We start from the raw sequence: 20,371 nt of genomic DNA on the forward strand, positions 1-20,371 counted from the left end.
GTGGTAAGAGACTAAGGGTAACTGGATTGCCTGGTTTAGAATTCTAGCTTCATACCATTTGATGTGTGTCTTGGATATGTTTAACATCCTTGCTCTTAAACTTCCTCATCTGTAATATTGAGGTGATAATAATGAGGATTGAGTTAGTGCACATGAAACATTTAGAATCATGTCTCATACACTGTACTTAATAAATTTCAGTTATCTTAATTTATTACTGTAATTGTCATTATATATGTATCTGGATAGTCATCCTAGGAAAAAAATGATAGATTGAAATAACTATAGAATATTTCTTTCTCAGCAAAGGTGCAAAAAAAGTAGTCAAAAGAATTGACCAAAGGGAAAAGATGTTGTAGGGAATGCATGGTCACAATACAAGCTTGACTCCTTAGCCCACACCATCATCTGAAAGCTTATTATTGCATGACATCATTCTGAGTGATGGAGTAATATAACCCCACATCTGGAGGAAAGGAAATTAAGACTTTGAATCATTACTCTTTTAACTGATAGGTAGTTGGAATGACTGCTAGAGAGAAACCATTGAAACGGGGAATTGAATAATTAGATTTATGGGATTTACATTTTTAGATAGAAATTAAAATTCCAGAATTACATCCTATTGAGAAAACAACACAAATTCAACTATATCTCATCATGGAAATAATGAATAGACCCTCTGACTCACTAGAGTTAACACTTGGAGGAAAGGGGCCAAATCAGGGTTTCCAGCAGATTGCGTATTCTCTAAGTCTCTTCTGCTTTCTTTGCTATTTCTTTGTAAGATAGAAAGACAGGTAATAATAGAAAATGCCTCAATTAGCTCTTACACATAGTCGGAAGAGATTCAAGAAGTAACACACATTATATCAAAAATAATAGAATGTCTACCATAGATGAACAGTGCAACATGGCAACCTTGAGCCATAGCTTTGAAGGTATAAAGTAACATGTGCACAGATGGATAATTAAACCCAATGAGAACAGGAAAAAAGTCTTCACAAATGAAGGAATATTCAGTAAAATTGCTCAAAACCAAAGTGATGAAACAGCTAAGTGAAATGAAAGAAAGTTTCTGAAGAAAGTGGGGAAAAACTGAACCAAAATAACATCATTTTAGAACTATTACTAAATTCAGTATAGCAAGAAAAAGAATAGCTACAGAAAGACAGAGGTCTGGATTGATGTTTTTACCTCACAGAAATACTGATTATTTGTTGGTGGGATTTGTAGTATCTATTTACTTCCATCTTTGTAATTTCTTGCATTTGTTTAAACTCTTTGTAATTAGCAAGCATCACAGAAAAATAAACATAAAAGACCTTTTAAAAAATTGTTTTAAAGGTTGATATTTAAATCCTTTTTACTTTTTGTAGGGAAGATTAGAACTGGTAGGAAAAGATAGGTCTTCATCTATTGTTAGATATTGCTGTATATGTGTGTTTGAAATCTTTTAGGTAACTGCAAAAACAATGGCCCAGCATGAGGAACTGATGAAGAAAACTGAAACAATGAACATAGTTATGGAGACCAATAAGATGCTGAGAGAAGAAAAGGAGAGACTAGAACAAGATCTACAGCAAATGCAAGCCAAGGTTTGTAACTTACTAATTAGAAGTAGAAGCATGTTATTTTAAATAATATTTTAAGTGAATTTTTATATCAGGTATTAAAAAAATACTGGCACTGTTTTCAGGTGAGGAAACTGGAGTTAGACATTTTACCCTTACAAGAAGCAAATGCTGAGCTGAGTGAGAAAAGCGGCATGTTGCAAGCAGAGAAGAAGTTATTGGAAGAAGATGTCAAACGTTGGAAAGCACGTAACCAGGTAAATGCAGTTAAACCCACTCCAAAACGTGGAAACGTGTTGATTTGAAATAATAGGGTAAAATTTAAGGGGATAAAAATATTTGATGAACTAGTGAAAAACATGTTTATTAAGTGAAAGCCTGATATGTTACCTGTACATATGTGATGGACATTAAACTTATAATTAAATTTTTTAATTTTTGGTTACATTTTAGTATATTTTTAAAAACATTTATTTACTTGGATTCCAAATTTAGGTATGTTTAGAAACCCCAGCTCTATATTCAAACGAAAGTTTGGGAATCTGACCTTATACTAGTTACATAACTGTTGATGAGAGTTTCTTAATCTTTCAGAACCAGTTTTCCACATTTTGACAATGAGGACATAATACTACTCTTCATGTTACAAAAATTAAATGATCTAAAGCAGTTCATTCAGCCCCTAATACCCAGAACCTAGAAAATGCTCTAGGAAGCCACTTTTATCTGAATAGAATTGTTGAATTTTAAAGCCCATTTATTCTTTTCCTTTTTCTTTTCTTTTCTTTTTTTTTTAAATCGTACAAGTAATCTCAATTAGGAAAAGAGGGTGATCTGCCCAAATCTAGATATATTTCTGTTAAATTGTACTTCCTCCTTTCCTGGTTAATGGAATCAGTTACACTTAGAGTTATTTTTATATTTTTGTTTAGATTGTAATGCATTATAAACATTTTTCCCTTGTCAATATCACTAATGAAATCAGATATTTAATTTTAATATTAAAAGCTTGTAGATTCTTTGGATTTATTTGTCTCCATTGTAACTATTCTGAAATGCTCCTTTGCAACTGAAAATATAATGAATGATTAATGACATTTACTTTATTTTGTCCTTCCATTTTGGCTAAACTTCATAGCTAAACAAAGGAACTAAAGCTTTGATCTTATTTTCTTATAGTTTGGTGCTTAATCACTGTGTATGCAAGCAGCTATTGTAAACAAATTTAGATATTCTACAATTATAGCACATTCGCTTTATAAAACCTATAAAACCATATTATGCATTTTTGCTATTCTAGCATCTAATAAGTCAACAGAAAGATCCAGATACAGAAGAATATCGGAAGCTCCTTGCTGAAAAGGAAGTTCATGCTAAGCGTATTCAACAGTTGACTGAAGAAATTGGGAGACTTAAAGCTGAAATTGCAAGGTATATGGAAGAAGCCTTAAGTTGTATGTAATACAAGAAATCTTGAAGTTTATTCCTATTCTTTACGTAACTCCCCAAGTGCTTCCTGATTTTAGAAAGGATGGAAAGTGCCAGAGCCCTTACATGTGGTTTTCCCTTTATTACTTTATGGAGCCAAGCATTTACTAATTTAGTTTTATGGCTTCACGTATGCATTATTTCTCTATTTTATTTTTTCAAAAACTACATAGTTGGTATAAGTCTAAAGCAAACTATTTTTTGAACAATCAAAATAACTTTTGCAAGTAAGTTTTTCTTTTTATCTTTTGGTAAACATTTATTAATGACTATTTTTAAAGTTTTTTAATAAAGGAAGTTTTTAAGTTAAAAAGTTTTTAAATGAACTTACAGTGGAGTGTTGCCCTTTTAAAGATAAACTTAATATTAAAAGTAATGTTTCTGGTTTACCTCTTTTAAGCTTTAGTGTCCTTTATCCATATTGTAGCCCCTATATGTGTAATGCTTGAGAGTTTACAGATTTTTTGGCATATTTATTCTCTTCCTTTTTTCATAATAGTAGTCTGACATTTTAAGTAAGAGAGATATTACTTAATTTTAAAGATGAGGAAACTGAGATTCAGGAAGGGTACAGAATTAATAGCTGTTAAACCCATACTCTTAATTCAGGTCATCTGATCTGTAGCCCACAGGCCCTTTTTTTGTACAGCCTGTAAGCTAAGAATGATTTTTACATTTTTAAAGTGTTGTAATAAGGAAGACGAATAACATGTGACAAAGACTTTATGTGCCCTACAAAACCTAATATACTTACTCAGCACCCAGTAGAGTGGGAATAGTGTAAATTTTGCTGTCTGGCAGATGTAGATTAAACTCTGTATCAGCGCACACTAAAACTATGCATGTTACCTGACCACATTTTGTCATCTCTAAAATGGGCATGTATGACTTGTAGTAAGTAAATCAGATCTTCCTAAAGGACTACAGGGTTCATAAATTAAGGAATTATCTTTTGAAGTGTGTGTATGGTTTCCTTAGGATTTTTTAATGAAAAACATAATAAAGCAACATAATAAAAACATAAATTAAAAGATTTTAAAATTTGAAAATTCTCTATATTTAGTCCTTTTTACCTCATTTTTTTCGTTTAGATCAAATGCATCTTTGACTAACAACCAGAACTTAATCCAAACTCTAAAGGAAGATTTAAATAAAGTAAGAGCTGAAAAAGAAAGCATCCAGAAGGACCTAGATGCCAAAATAATTGACATCCAAGAAAAAGTTAAAACTATTACTCAAGTCAAGAAAATTGGACGCAGGTACAAGACTCAATATGAAGAACTTAAAGCACAACAAGATAAGGTATTTAAAGTGATTCTCTTTTTATATATTCTTTATATATGTATATAATTTTTTGATCTACACAATTTTGATGTACATAATTTATATAGTTTTACATATATATTTAGATGACTTTTATAAAAATCTTTTGGTTTTTAGATTCTAAATTTGGGTATAAGCTTATATATGTTTTAAGATTAGCTGTTTAATATGTCCCAAAATTAACTATAAATTCATAAAGAAATAATAGTAAATGCTAGGTATTTTAATTCAGTTTCTCAGTTTTAGATACTGTTTCTTTTCAAAACTATGTTCTTGTAACTCATTGCTGATTAAAATTGTGTATATCAAAAAATGCTAGTTCTTTATAAAATCAGATTGTGTTATACTTTAAATAAGTACTATACATTAACCACCTATCAAAAAGTTATTTTAAATCTTTGTTCTATTTGAATCTTTTGTTTTTAGTTCTCAATGGTAAGTTATATATTGACTTAATTGATATATTTATCATATGTGAGATTAGAAAATATATAAAGAAAAAATTTTTCAGAATTCTTACCCCTCAGTTAACCACTTTAGTATGCTTTTCTTTACATGTAAGTAATTTATTTTTCCAAATAATTGTATGTCAAACAGTGCATCATCATTTTGATTAGCTGGTTAATAACCAGTTGTATAGAAACCCTAAACTATTTAGCTAATAAGCTTATTTTTAGACACTGAAGTTGTTCCGTAAAAAATTTATTTATGAATAACCTTAAAGATAAATTTCTTTGCATACTATGATTATTTCCTTAGATGAATTTATAGAATTATTGAGTATAAATGTGGAAGTATATTACTACTATTTGTCATTTTAGGTCATGGAGTCCTCAGCTCAGTCTTCTGGAGACCATCAGGAACAGCATGTCTCAATCCAGGAAATGCAGGAGCTCAAAGAAACCCTTAGCCAGGCTGAAATAAAGTCAAAATCACTGGAAAATCAAGTAGAGAATCTGCAGAAGGTATAACGTGTGTGAAAGTAGTGAAAGGTGTTCCTCATTGTTTCTTTGTTGTATAGCTAAAGAAATACAATTGAATATTATTCAGTCATAAAAAAGGAGTTTTAAAAAGAAAGAAAAATATGTTAAACACTGATATTCTCTCTTCTATGGAAATGTATATATTTTAGCCTTTTTACTTTGAATGATTCATGTAAGTTAATATTTTACATTTTAAGTCTGTAGGACATACAGTTTATATTGATTTGGTTGAATTACATGGTGAATACTGTGTTTTCCTTTAAAAGACCTTATCTGAAAAAGAGGCAGAAGCAAGAACTCTCCAGGAACAGACTGTGCAGCTTCAATCTGAACTTTCACGACTTCGTCAGGACCTTCAAGATAGAACCACACAGGAGGAGCAGCTCCGACAGCAGATAACTGAAAAGGAAGAAAAAACAAGAAAGGCTATTGTAGCAGCAAAATCAAAAATTGCACATTTAGCTGGTAAGTTCTGTATACTCGAAGGTTTGAACTTGATGGTGAAAAGTGGTTATTGATGCAGGCTTAAAATGAAATGGGAAAAGAGAAAACAGAATACCATAGTGTAACTTTGTGTGTGTGTGCATGTGCACTTTAAGTATTAGGCTTATTTAAATTAGATACAAAATTATAGCAGTTTTAATTTTCAAGTGATGGAGATATCCTTAATTTATTTATGAAGCCTTTCTTAATTTTTTTAGCTGGTAATGGGAAATACAGCTGACCCTCTGCTTTAGCGTGAAACTGTTACTACCTTCTGACGGAGATCTTTTGGGTCCACAGTATACTGTCCAGTGGCCTTCTGTAAATTTCCAGACAGCACTGTGTCTTACTAGCCCAGTGATTTTTCTGTGCATCACTTCAGTGAGGGTTCCCCCGTTAGCCCTTCAGGGAGAATATCATGTCAGGTTTATGAGGAGCCCAGTGCTGCAATGCTCAGGGCCTTATTGCATCTTTTTTACCAGTCTGCTTAGTGGGTAAATAAAATGCCAAGTCGGTTGGTTTTTATTTTGAGCAGTTTTTTTAATGATCTCTAAGATAGTGCCCCTGGCAACTTACTTTATAGAAAAAATGTACTTAATTATTTTGAGTATATGTTACATATTTTATGAAATGAAAATTTTGTAATTCCTAATATATAAAAATATTAAAGGCCATATAAGAGGGCTTCTGCTGACTGTCCGTAGTTTATGGTAGATCCTTTACGTTTTTGAAATCTTATTTTGGAAAAAAGTGTTTTTATTTTGGAGTATATTTTATATTAGAATAATGAAGCAAATACAGATGTGTTTAGAACTTTGCTTGTTGAGTTGTATAGTGTATCAGAATTATTGTAGATGTTAAAAGTTCAGGAATAGAATCTCATATGACCTTTGAGTACCTATTAATTAAGCACATAAATGGTTTTTATTTCCAGTGTTTGATTATGACATTAATAGAATCACATGGTTACTTTAGGTGTAAAAGATCAGCTGACTAAAGAAAATGAAGAGCTTAAACAAAGGAATGGAGCCTTAGATCAGCAGAAAGATGAACTGGATGTTCGTATGACTGCTCTTAAGTCCCAGTATGAAGGTCGAATTAGTCGTTTGGAAAGAGAGCTCAGGGAACATCAAGAAAGACACCTTGAGCAGAGAGATGAGCCTCAGGAACCTACTAATAAGGTGATTAACTAATTCTGTTTAAATGACGAATCATTTTTCTTTTTGCATTTTACTCGAAGGTGTCTGGTGATTTAGGAGCCTTTGTCAGAGTGAATTTTGGCCCAAGTATACAGAGAGATTTAACAAAAGTAAAATATTTTGATGGCATTGTTTAGTGGACTCTTTTGGGATAGGATAATAATACATATTTTTCTTTTTATAGGTCCCAGAACAACAGAGACAGATCACATTGAAAACAACTCCAGCTTCTGGTGAAAGAGGAATGTGAGTTTTACTCTTTTACAGCCTGTTCCCTGTTTTTCCTTTAAAGTTCGGGGAAGATCTAATGATCTTTGGGGAGAAAAAAAAAATCTATACTCTGTTATGAAAATATATAACTGAAGAGCTCTTTATCCTGTGCAAAACTGCATCATGTAGTTGCTAACATTTTTTTTTCCCAGAACTCTTGTTTTTAAACATACTTTCAATCCTATCAGATAGGTAGAGCTTTATGGCAGAGAAAACATCTTTTGTCTTTTAGTTTGTGATTGACTTCTAAGGTAGGATACTGATGTGTTCCCTGTGTTGTATAAGACGCTGAGCTGAGACTTAGCTTCAGAGATCAACAGTTGAATACATTCTGTGTTGTCTGGATGCACCACTGCAGAGCATTTCCTGTGTAGTTTTTAATGCTTAAATTCAAAATCTCTCCAACAAGAGTTTTGAAATTTTTAGTGAACAAAAAATATAGAACTATGCTGTCTCTTTACTTTTTTTAAAATCTGCCAAAAGTCTACCCAAAGCAGTGTTAAGAAAAACAGAATTAATAAGATCTGAATGTATATTAAGATCATAATTTCTGGACAGTCACTTCAGGAAGCATACATGCTTTGCTTTTGATAGCATGAATGTATTTTATAAGGAATATCTGTAGTAATCTTTCATGATTTGTTATTCTTCCATTTTCCCATCTGTAAGTGCCAGCACATCAGACCCACCAACAGCCAATATCAAACCAACTCCTGTGGTGTCTACTCCAAGTAAAGTGACAGCTGCAGCTATGGCTGGAAATAAGTCAACGCCCAGGGCTAGTATCCGCCCAATGGTTACACCTGCAACTGTTACAAATCCTACTACTACTCCAACAGCCACAGTGATGCCCACTACACAAGTGGAATCACAGGAAGGTAAGTAAAATAACATAGATCTGATTGGACTAATTGCTGAGGTTGAGATTTATCGTGAGAAGATGATAGTGACTTCAGGGATGAATGAGGCTTCCACTAAAGCTGAAATCAGACATAGTAGAAGTGGGGCATCATAGTAAAATATTTTCAGGTGTGTGTCTCCTGGGATGCTTGGGTTAATGTAGCATATTCCCTCCCTCCCTTCCTTTTTGCTTTGTTTTGTTTTTAAACTGGAAAAAAGGGGGTAAAGACACCCTTATAAGTATATGGCATCTTTTCCTAGGACCATAATTTTACCTCTATTGGCTAAGAAAGATGATATGAAATCCACTTTAGGAAACCACACTAAATTGGGGTTCAGCCCAAATACCACCTCTTCATTGAAACTATCTGACCTTTTAATTGCTTTCACCACTTTGTTCCCGTGTTGCTTTCTTACTCATTACAACAATTTCAACTACATATTATTGAGTTGAATACGTGCCTTTTTATTCCACTAGATTGAGCTCCTCAAGGGTACGAATCTAATTTTTGGTTGTTTAATCCCTTTACCCAACTCCAAGATAGGTTGTCAGTAAAACTTTACTAAACACAATTTCCTTAGATTCTTGTCATAACAAATGTTAGAATTCGGTAAATTATTCAAGTGTTTAGAGATATATAGTGTATACATGCTGTGAAAGGACAGGATATTTTATTTGAACTACATTATGAGATGTATTACCGTTAAATTTAATGATCATTTTATATCGATTGGAAACAAAATGATGCTTAATGAAAACTTAACGATTTGACTTTGAGCTTCTCAATATTTTATTTGGTCATAATTTAAATAGAATAATAGATGCAAAAACAGTTACAGATATTTATTTATTTAATTCAGCCAACAGTTTAGTGCACTACCATGTCAGTCACACAGACAGTAGAAAAATGCATAGTACATTACTTTTACCCTCATTGTTTTTGTCTAGTGAGTGGTAAGAGACGTTTACACAAACAACCATGCAAATGTCACCTATAACATAGAATAGGGAAGGGTGATTCTGGCTCTGGTAAGAACAGAGGCCTTCATATATTAAATACTATAATTATTTTTCAGCTATGCAATCAGAAGGGCCTGTGGAACATGTTCCAGTGTTCGGAAGCACAAGTGGATCTGTTCGTTCTACCAGCCCTAACGTCCAGCCTTCTATCCCTCAACCCATTTTAACTGTTCAGCAACAGACACAGGCTACGGCTTTTGTGCAACCCACTCAACAGAGTCATCCTCAGATTGAGCCTACAAATCAGGAGCTGTCCCCGAACATAGTGGAGGTGGTTCAGAGTTCGCCAGTTGAGCGGCCTTCTACTTCCACAGCAGTATTTGGCACTGGTAAGATTAATTTTAAAATGAAGTTAGAGTAGACCTGTGCATTTATCGTTTCTTGGATATAATACATATCTTAAGTACTCTTTGTACATTCTTGTTTTCTACCAGGTGTTAGCATGGATGAGTATATTCCTAACAGTTTATATTTATGCTGAAATCTATTTTAGGTCACTCGTTTTTGTCATTAAGATCTTTCTTCCTCTCGAGGTTTTTTTTTTGACTGGTTTTAATGGTGATATAACTTGTAACATTGTATGTGCAGTTGACCCTTGAACAACACAGGTTGAACTACACAGTCCACTTATATGTGGATTTTTTTCGGTAGTAAATACTACAGTACTACACATTCTCAGTTGGTTGAATCTGCACACGCAAAGGGATGGCAGATATGGAGGGCCAGCACCCCTGACCGCCAAGTTGTCCAAGGGTCCGCTGTAACTTAGTACAGGTCCAGAGAACTAAAAGAAGACTGTATAAGGATTTTCAAATCTAAACATACAAGGAAATTTGTTTTTATCCAAGGAGTCCTGAGTTTTATAAATTTATAGAAGGCCCTATATGAGCTTTGTGAATAGCAATTATATATCAGTACAGTCACAGTGAGTCAGATGTATTGCTGTAAAAATTGATTGGCTTTTGGCTTTATTAACCAAAGATTAAGTTGATTGAATAAAACCATCGGTTCAAAGCGTAAATTGCTCTTTGTTTATACATGGGTTAGCAGGAAGAAGTTATGTTGTTCTGTCCAAACAAATGTTTCCTGTGTCTGTTTTTAGTTAAATGACCAAAATGTTTTTAAAATTAACTTTTGTCTAAATTGGGTTTATTATAATGCTCTAATTCAAGACTTAAATTATGTGATTTCAAAGTTTCGGCTACCCCAAGTTCTTCTTTGCCGAAGCGTACACGTGAAGAGGAAGAAGATAGCACCATAGAAGCATCAGACCAAATCTCTGATGACACAGTGGAAATGCCTCTTCCAAAGAAGTTGAAAAGTGTTACTCCTGTAGGAACTGAGGTGCGTAAAGGTTCTTCTGTTTATTTTTACTTCTACCAATAGAACTAAGATATTCTTTCAGTTACAGCATTATTAAATGAATGGATTTTTTGTTGTCAACATCCAGAAAACTCTCTTGTTGATCTTACTGCAGAGTTTCCATTGACAGCCCAGGTATTGTTGCTGTTGCCAACATTGTTTTTATGTATTTGCATATGTTTAATTGAATTGGTTCCCATTTCACTTTTAAAACCACAGCTACAAAAACAGGATGAATTCCATTTCAATCTTTTTTTAAAATTCAAACTATTAACTTAACATTTTTTTCTGAGGTTAACCAAGATGATATTCCTTCATTTTCTTTTGTTGAGGGTAAATTGTAATGAATTGTTTTATTATCAAACTCTGAGACTGTTAAATTAATTTCATTAGCATATGTTTAATGTTTGTAAACCTTATTTTGTATATACTGAAGAAGAATGTGATTTAGTTATATTTTATAAATAAATATAAGTGAGCATTTCTGATGTGCAGCTTCATAAAATTACAGATTTGAGTTTTGTTTTATTGGAAGAACTAACTGAACAGGTGATGCTTCATCTAGTGAACTGGTATGGTTAACACATTTGTTTGTCATTATTCAGGAAGAAGTTATGGCAGAAGAAAGTACTGATGGAGAGGTAGAGACTCAAGTATACAACCAAGATTCTCAAGATTCCATTGGAGAAGTACGTAAAACACATTTAAAGTAAACAAATTGTTGCTTTTAATGAATGAAATGAGCTTTGACAAACTGAAATATTATTTGGACTTTATTTCTAACTTGCTGCTTTTTTGTTTAATGAAATACTGTTAGAATTACCAATGCAATTTCTGCTTTGTTTTACCCCTAATTAGTATCCTGCCTTCTAAACTTTATTAAAAAAATGTTTTTATTTATAGTCAACACAGATTTTCCAAGCGTAAAGATTACCCACTCTTAATTGTTTGAAAGGACGAGTGCTGGTTGAGTCTTGAGTTAATCAATAGTGCCCCGTTTGGTGGTCCTCTGTTGCTTTCCTTACTGAATTAAAATAATCCATGAAAGGAAATGCATTTGTATATGTCTTCATCTTTTGAACTTTCATTGAGGCTTCTCCAGAGGCAGCTTGACTAGTGGAAATGTGTAGACACTGAAGTTACAAATCACTAGGTTCTGTTCCTAACTCCACCACTTAGGAGCTGTGTGATTATAAGCAAGTCATTAATTCTCTTTAAGCCTCAACTTTCTCATCTGTTGGAATAATACAATGTAATTTTTAGTATTGTAGAGTACCTAAAGTAGTACCTGCCACAAGTTAGGCACTCAAATTATTATTTACCTTTTTTCCATTCCTCTGCCTTAGGAATTGAGAATTCATAATTACAGTAATATTAGTTAACACAGAACTTATTATTACATGCCAAATGTTCTAAGAAATTTACATTTATTAACTAATTTAATCCTCATAACAACCCTATTTTATTAGTGAAGACACTGAGACCCAGATGAGTCATGTACCCAAGTTCTCAAATGTACCCAAGTTCTCATGTACCCAAATCCTAGCATTGGGGCTAGGATTTGAACTCGGGCTGTCTGGTTTCCATTTGTTTTGTTAAGCTTGAACCAGTATTTCCTGTCCTGATAAAATTTTAGGATCATGTTATTCTAAAATTACTTTATCTGTATAAAATATAGGAATTGTTTCAAGCTAATCGTAAGTAACCATAAATTGCAAGTAAATTTGAGTTTCTTAGATGCATTAATTTTGAAAGTTAATTTTTTTAGTTTTCTTGGGCTAAGGACAAAATACTATACCTGCAAGATGCATGCATTATATTCTAAATAACATTGATTTTGTCTGTTCCTTCAGAGAGAGTCATACCTGAAGAGCATAATAACAATTTTGAAATGATGTGAATTTCCATGTTATTGTCAGACTTGGTTAAATTATACTAAAATCTTTTTTGCAAAGCTTTTTCTTGAGATTGGCAAGATTGTCTGTGACTCAAAAGTGCCATTGGGCTTTCCATTCTGCACTATCTACTGAATGTGTGAATGTGTAACAGTTCATTTTTCTAATTTTCTGACAGTGAAGCAGATGTTCTTTGTAAGTGTTGCTTTTCTTGAAATAATCATGTCAGTTTGAGTTACATTTTTAATTATACCATGACTTACTTGTTTTTTCCGTTATAGTAAACATAATCTTTATGAATGATTTAGCTCACAACATATTATTTATGATTTGTGTGAAAAATAGATTTTGCTGAGTGCTTAACTAAAAAGTAAACATTCAACTTTTTATAGTAAATATCAAAAGTAAAGTTAAATTATAGTTTATTTCAGTAGCTAACAAAATGAAATTATGAGGAAGTAGATTAAGCAAAGAATTGTTTTTATATCTGGTATATCTTTCATGTGGTTTGAAGGCTTAAGAGAGTTTTTTGGGGAAAAGTGTTTTTGTGAAAATAGCTTATTTCATTTAGTGTGTTTCACAGACCTTCTGCTTTTGGGGGGAAATTTTTTATCTTTTTAAAAATTATATGTTGCAGTCCCATGGTTATTTTTTTTTTTCTGACTTTGGTGTGCAACTGTGCTGTCAGCTAACCACATTGGCTGTTGAGTACTTGAAACATGGAGAGTCCAAACTGAGATGTACTTAAGTGTGAAATATATATCAGATTTTGAAGACTTAGTACAAATTTTAAAATGCAGAATTAATCATTTTTACATTGGTTACATGTTGAAATAATTTTTGGCTATGAAGATTATTATTAAAATTGATTTCACCTGTATTTTTTTAAGTGACCGCCAAAAAATTTTGAATTACATACGTGAAACATATTGTGGCTCACATTATATTTCTATAGTACAGCACTGATCTCCAATACCACACTGGTAGTTATGACAAACATATCTGTATATGTATATTTCTCTCTTTTTTTAATTGGAGTTTTACCCAGTGAGATTTATAATAATTCTACTATAGAAAGACAGTAAAGAAACCCAAAGCATGTATTTTAAATTAAATCTACTTTTGAGAACTGTATTTTTAAAAACAAAATGCTAGTAGTCCATATGTATTATTTAGTCTTTACTTATGTCTACCTATGTCACTGATAGTTTTAAGTATACTTGACTTTTGAAAATTTAAATTTTTTTTTTTTTTGAAGGGAGTTACCCAGGGTGATTATACTCCAATGGAAGACAGTGAAGAAACTTCTCATTCCCTACAAATAGACCTTGGACCTCTTCAGTCAGATCAGCAAACAACTTCATCCCAAGATGGTCAAGGCAAAGGAGATGATGTCATTGTAATTGACAGTGATGATGAAGAGGAGGATGATGATGAAAATGATGGGGAGCATGAGGTAAATTTAGTTTGAAATCATTTATTGTTTTGACTTCTGGATGAAATGCTAAATCCTTGGGACTACTAATGCATCAGCCAGTAAAATGTGATTCCCCATCACTCTAAATAGACTATTTTGCTTTTCTTTTATCCTGACTAGTTGTGAAGTGAACATTTTATAATGAAATTCGCATATTCCAAATGATGGGAAATCTCAATTTTGTTTTGGGGTTTTTTTTTTTTTTAATGATTACTAAATCCTTTAGGGTTTATTAGTTTAATTAAACTTAACCTTAAATCTCACTGATAAGTGACCATGGATTTACTTGTAATCTCTGTGGTTTCTGGAAATAAAAAGAGTATTTTTTTCTCGTGGAGCCCTATAGTTCTTTTCAAAGAAATTGAGGTGTCATAATTAAAGCATATGCTAAGTAAAACTTAGTATCTTATTTTGGGAGTTAGTTTTATATTGACAACTTCTCATTTTTAGATTCATTCATCAAACTGTATTTTTTTAAAGCTCATAATATAGTACAATTTCATCATTTTCTGGTTCAATGCCACATTTTAAATTTAGAATTTAAGACAACTTGACACTCCATGGACATCTAGGAGATTTAATCTTTGAATTGATCTTATACAAACAGTTAGAATTCAGAGCCGATCATTACTGTACTAATTCCAATAAGCTTCATAGTTTTGTTGCTTGCTCCCACTAAACTAATCCTGTACAACTCTCAGGACAACTCCTTTATCTTGGTCAATGATGTGTCACTTAAATTTCTAAGCATGATGTCAAAATATGCAGAACATGTATACCATATCCTAGATCCTTATTTATACTTGGGCATTTTTTACTAGGATTATGAAGAAGATGAGGAAGAAGACGATGACGACGAAGATGACACAGGGATGGGAGACGAGGGTGAAGATAGTAATGAAGGCACTGGTAGTGCAGATGGCAACGACGGGTATGAAGCTGATGATGCGGAGGTAACTGGCTAGAATTTTGACCATCCATTTTCTTTAGGAACTTGCTTAGAAAACTTTTCCAGGAGTATAAAAAGGCCTGTATTCTCAGAACATTACAACTTTTCATATCTTTGGGTTTTTATTTGTTTCTACTGTGGTTTGGTTTGGTTAATTATTTTTTAAGATAATTGCTTGATTTATTTGCACTTAGCATTAATATTTTGTTTTTAGGGTGGTGATGGGACTGATCCAGGTACAGAAACAGAAGAAAGTATGGGTGGAGGCGAAAGTAATCAGAGAGCAGCTGATTCTCAAAACAGCGGTAAGATTTGATTTTGGGTTTTTTTAATGATGTTTTGTTTTTTTCAGTCTCTTTTTAATTGAACATTTTTAATATTTTAATTTAATTAATTTAATGTTTTAATCTAGTATTTTCTAAACTAGGATTGCACTTAATTATCACAGAGGTAATAAAATTTGGTTAGTAAATTGGCAACCAAAAGATTGGTTCTTGTTCTAGCTTTGTCACTGTTATTCTTTCATAAAGTATACTATATTTATATCCATAAAATATAGTCATAATATTTTTTCTACCTCATGGGACTGCTGTATGATTGAAAAATCTTGAAATCTGTATAGAGTATTGTAAATGCCATGTGTTGCTGCTATTCTTATTAAGTGGAAAGATTTAATCAGGAACTTCTAGTAACAGCGGTTCACAGCCAGAAGAGGTCAGTCTAATCAAGCTACATGTTTCAAGATTTGTGCATATAGGAACTTTTGCAATATTGTCTGGTATTCCAGTGAATAAAAGATTTTTTGATCAATACAGCATGCCTTTCATTAAATCTTTAAAGGATGAGTCCAGGAACGTTGTAGGCAGTAAAAGCATTATGGAATTCATAGAAAATAATTTTATTTTAGAATCATTTTTAAATGTATTTTGAAGAATTGGTGACCATCTGGTATAATATTCTGGTTTTAAAGATAATACTGTCCCAAGTCATTAATAAGAATATAGTAAAAATCTTATACATGTAGACTAGTGGGAAAACAGCGTATCTGAGTTTCTGTTATAGGCCTGTGTATTTAGAAGTACAAATTGTGAAAAAAAAAAAGTACAAATTGTATGCTTATTTGAACTAAGGAAAACAAAGGCAGACAACCTTTTCAACTTTTAAATTTTTTAAGAGAAAAATAAATAATAAATACTGAACCATAATGAAGAATAGTGTTGCTTTTTAAGGGTGGTATCGAGCTAAGGAGAGAGATTAATGCTTATAATTTTCTAAAATGTTTTATAAGATTTAAGAAACATCTTTTGTGTCATATAATTGGGTTATAGAGGGAAATTTTTTGCCTCTTTAGTTATTATCACTGAAAGCTAATGTCTGTTGAAGGCAAGTGGTCATAGCCATTTTTTTCCTAGATAAAAAACATGTAATAGATGATCATTGAATACTTGTTGGAGACTTTCTTTTTTACAGTCAAGTGAAAATATGCATAGCAGTCTGGATGAAACTAAGTTAGTGGGTGGATTTGGTACATTGCTGATAGTTACAAAAAATGCTTTTTCTGGGAGGGTATAGCTTAAATGGTATAGCACATGTTTAGCATGCATGAGGTCCTGAGTTCAATCCCCAGTACCTCCATTTAAAAAATTAATAAATAAACAAATAAATAAACCTAACCTCCCCCCAGAATGCTTTTTCTGACAACTATACTTATACTCTTACAATAAGCTTATCAGATTTAGGTACCAGTGAAGAATCTGAGGAACAGAAGCAGAGTGGTATAACCAAGGTCACATAGCTATATAAGTATTAGAGCAGGAATCTGATTCTAGACCTCAGACTGATATGCTATTCAATTTAGACAGCTTCTGTGTTTCACTTTGTATGTGGAAAACCCAGACATCTGAAGGGCCATTGAAATTCAAAATTCAGAAAAAACAAAATATAAAAGTGTTATTGTAAGGCTTTTTCCCAATCTCCTTCACCCCATTTAACAGTAATACTTGCTAACTGTAGTGGTGTGGTGTGGTCTTTATGTAATTTGCCTATTTCAATAATATAAGCCAAAATTTATTTAATGTTTATTTTTTCGTGTATTAAGCTAAGTGCCTTATGCCCATTATTTGAAATCTTCAGAAAAATGTTTCTTGTAGCTTACATTTTTCTATTAACCAATCAAAGTACTCAAAGAGGCTAAGGGACTTGCCTAAGGCCATACAACTGTTCATTTTACACTCATTATCTCTGAGTTCACTGACCTCACTACTTTTTTTCTGAAAATATTAGTGAGGTGATGAACATTCCTAGTGGTAAGATTTATAATTCTAGGGATTGTCCAAGTTGCTTTGTGGTAAATTTAATAGTTCAAAATAAGCTGCTCTTTTCCTATAGGTGAAGGAAATATTGGTACTGCAGAGTCATCTTTCCCCCAGGAGATTTCTAGAGAACAACAACCATCATCAGCATCTGAAAGACAGACTCCTCGAGCACCTCAGTCACCCAGACGCCCACCACACCCACTTCCCCCAAGACTGACCATTCATGCTCCACCTCAAGAATTGGGTCCACCAGTTCAGGTATTAAAAGTACTAGTCATTTTGAAAAATGAATTTTAAAAAATCTTGACTTTTCCTCCCTTTCTTTCCATTAGACATTACTTTGGTTTTCCCCAGAAATTAAGTGAACTTTTTAATGTTTTATATTTTTATAAAATTTTTGAACTGAAACTAATCTCTGAATTATTTTCCTGGAAATACAACAGTAACTTCACTACTGTAATCATAGATGAAGTGAACTTTGGAAAGGCAAGGTTTATTAAAGTTGTATATAAATTGAAATGATTATAGTCAGGGAAAATAAGTCTGATCACTGTTTCTACAGATTAAAAAAGAAAAAAATTATCTTGGATTTTAAGTGAGATAAAATGTATTTTAGCAACTGACCACAATTTGTTTTGAAGGTTCCTTTTTCTAAGGTGCCTGTTTTCTGTCTTTTTTTATTTTCAAAAAAAAATTCTGTTGTTTAACAGAACTTTCTTTTCTCTTTTTTTTTTTTTGCAATCATACATATTAATTTCCACTTTTAAAATTCTTGAAACTGTACATGACCCTTTACTCTTTGTAGTGCTCTTTGCAGTAGGGTTGGACATCTCATCAGAAGCTCTTGAAGAAAAAGCAGGAAAAGTACAAAGGCTTATTAATCACCTAGCCTGCGTCTTACCCTGTAGTGTACTAAAGTAAACACACTTCAGTGTAGAATCTACTGAAATACCACTGGTGAAGATAACTCATTGTGAAAAGATAAAGCCATACAGGGTTGTTCGTGCATCTTGCAAAGTTTACTACATATTAATTTAGAATTGTCTAAACTGGGAAATGATTTACAAGTAGTCTGTACTGCTCTTTGAACTCCAAAGTATAATTAACCCTTAAGATCCAAAGGATACTTACTAACATTTAAATTTAGGCGATAGGAACTAAATTAGTTACCTACAAATAAGATAGGATCAGAGTTTGGTTTTACATATTGGTCAATATTATGTATTCATTAATAAAATACTGGTCTGTTGATTAATATTAGTCTATATAGTTAAAAATGTGTCATTGTTTACAAAATGGATTTCTTTAATACTGGTACAAGATTAGTAAGTTTTTCTTAAGAAAAATCCCAATGATTACGTTATCTGCTAACATTTCAGTTATTTTATTAGCACCGTAATAAGCTATATCTGTTGCTATTTGGTGTTTGTTTCATTGCCTACTTTCTTAAAACAAATGAAACGCCTTCCTTGACACAGAGAATTCAGATGACTCGGAGGCAGTCTGTGGGACGTGGGCTTCAGTTGACCCCAGGAATAGGTGGCATGGTAAGTACCTACCTATCAAACAAAATGATTCTTTTGTTCAGCACGTATTTGTATAGTCCATACGTATGTTCCTGTCATGCCTGTTTAGTTCTTGTTCTCTGTCTGTTTAGCAGCAGCATTTTTTTGATGATGAAGACAGAACAGTTCCAAGTACCCCAACTCTTGTGGTGCCACATCGTACTGATGGATTTGCTGAAGCAATTCAGTAAGTTAATGAAAGAAAAACACTTTGTGACTGATCAAATTCTTTCTGTTCCCCTGTTAACTTGATTGCTTTTGATTGATTCATTTTTTGTTAAGTCCTTCTGTGCTGTGCACTAAGCACTTGTGTACAAGGATTGAGGGTGTAGTGTTGGGGAAAATCACGTAGAGGTGAATGAAATACAGTTGCTTCCATCAGGAATTTGAAATTTAAAGGCAGTATAGCAATGGTTAAGGAGATGGACATTTAGAATGCCTGGGTTTGAAACCTGGCTGCACTGCTTCCTAGCTATGTCAAGTTACTGGGTTTTCTGTTCCTGAGTATTCTCATTTTATTAATAGGAATAATGATAATACAATAGTTCCTACCTTGTAAGTTGTGAGAATTGAATGAATTTATGTTAACATGTTGCGAATATTACCTGGCACATAGTAAGTGCATTATAGATGTTGGTGCAGGTGTGGTAATTACAGTGATCATGATGGATAGTGTTGTGAAAGCTAAGTATGTGCACAACTAACTATAACCTAAACAATTGGGGAGAACAGAAGCATAAGCAATAGGCTTTGTTAATACAAATAAAGGAGTAATTTATTCCAACAACTAGAGGGAAAGAATCTGAGAGAATTTAATGGGGACAACATTAAATTGAGTTTTGGAAAAGAATGCCTAAAACTTCCTGAGCATTCCCATGAATCAATTTATTTAATCTTTATGGTAATAGACACATTATTCCTTTTACAGATAAGGAAGCATAGAAATGCTAACAAATTTTCCAGCGGTCAGACAGTCAGAAAGTGGCAGTTTTTTATTTCAAACCAGTCAGTCTGGCTCTTGAACCTGTTTTAACTCTTGTGCTATAGCACTCCTCTCAAAAGATGTGAAGGCTTTCTACATGAAAATACACATCTTTAATTATGGCTGAAGTATGAGTTGAATGACAGGATGTACTTGAAGAGTGGAATAAAAATGTTTCCACAAACTTGGGGGTTTTCACAAACTTGGGGGACAATTGATTGTTCTGTAATATGTGGTAACGCATGGCCATCAGAACCAGTTTTAAACTTGCTCAGTTGACCACAACTGACTTGAGCTAACACAGTTTTATAAGCCAAGTGATCAGTGTCAGCCCCACCCTTGCAAAAGTCAGCCAGTCAGAAACAGACTCACTCCAGTAAACAAGTTCTGAGTGCCAGCCAATCAGCAGCATTCTCTCATAGCTCAGAAGAATTGCAGGTCTTTTTCTTTCAGGTGAATTTTTAAACTGAGAAACAGAATGTCCTTAACTAAAGCAATAATGTTGAAATAGAAGAAAAAATAGATTCAAGAGTTATTACAGAGGTATAATCCATAAACATCAGTGGCTAGCTAGCCAAGAAAGGT

General features: G+C 32.8%; 1 protein-coding gene across 1 annotated transcript in view; it reads left to right on the forward strand.

The window, feature by feature from the left end:
* TPR (translocated promoter region, nuclear basket protein) overlaps window positions 1-20,371 on the forward strand; it is a 52,547-nt gene that overhangs the window by 24,752 nt on the left and 7,424 nt on the right. Inside the window, 18 exon segments of the mRNA XM_006185540.2 lie at window positions 1,461-1,598; window positions 1,700-1,831; window positions 2,875-3,005; window positions 4,154-4,364; window positions 5,207-5,350; window positions 5,635-5,833; window positions 6,827-7,032; window positions 7,235-7,296; window positions 7,990-8,198; window positions 9,298-9,570; window positions 10,437-10,585; window positions 11,209-11,292; window positions 13,757-13,954; window positions 14,797-14,928; window positions 15,139-15,229; window positions 17,313-17,497; window positions 18,718-18,786; window positions 18,897-18,991. Coding sequence (XP_006185602.2) covers window positions 1,461-1,598; window positions 1,700-1,831; window positions 2,875-3,005; window positions 4,154-4,364; window positions 5,207-5,350; window positions 5,635-5,833; window positions 6,827-7,032; window positions 7,235-7,296; window positions 7,990-8,198; window positions 9,298-9,570; window positions 10,437-10,585; window positions 11,209-11,292; window positions 13,757-13,954; window positions 14,797-14,928; window positions 15,139-15,229; window positions 17,313-17,497; window positions 18,718-18,786; window positions 18,897-18,991 — 2,708 coding nt within the window.

The sequence above is a fragment of the Camelus ferus genome, chromosome 23, assembly GCF_009834535.1.
Source record: "Camelus ferus isolate YT-003-E chromosome 23, BCGSAC_Cfer_1.0, whole genome shotgun sequence".
Classification (NCBI taxonomy): Eukaryota; Metazoa; Chordata; class Mammalia; order Artiodactyla; family Camelidae; genus Camelus; species Camelus ferus.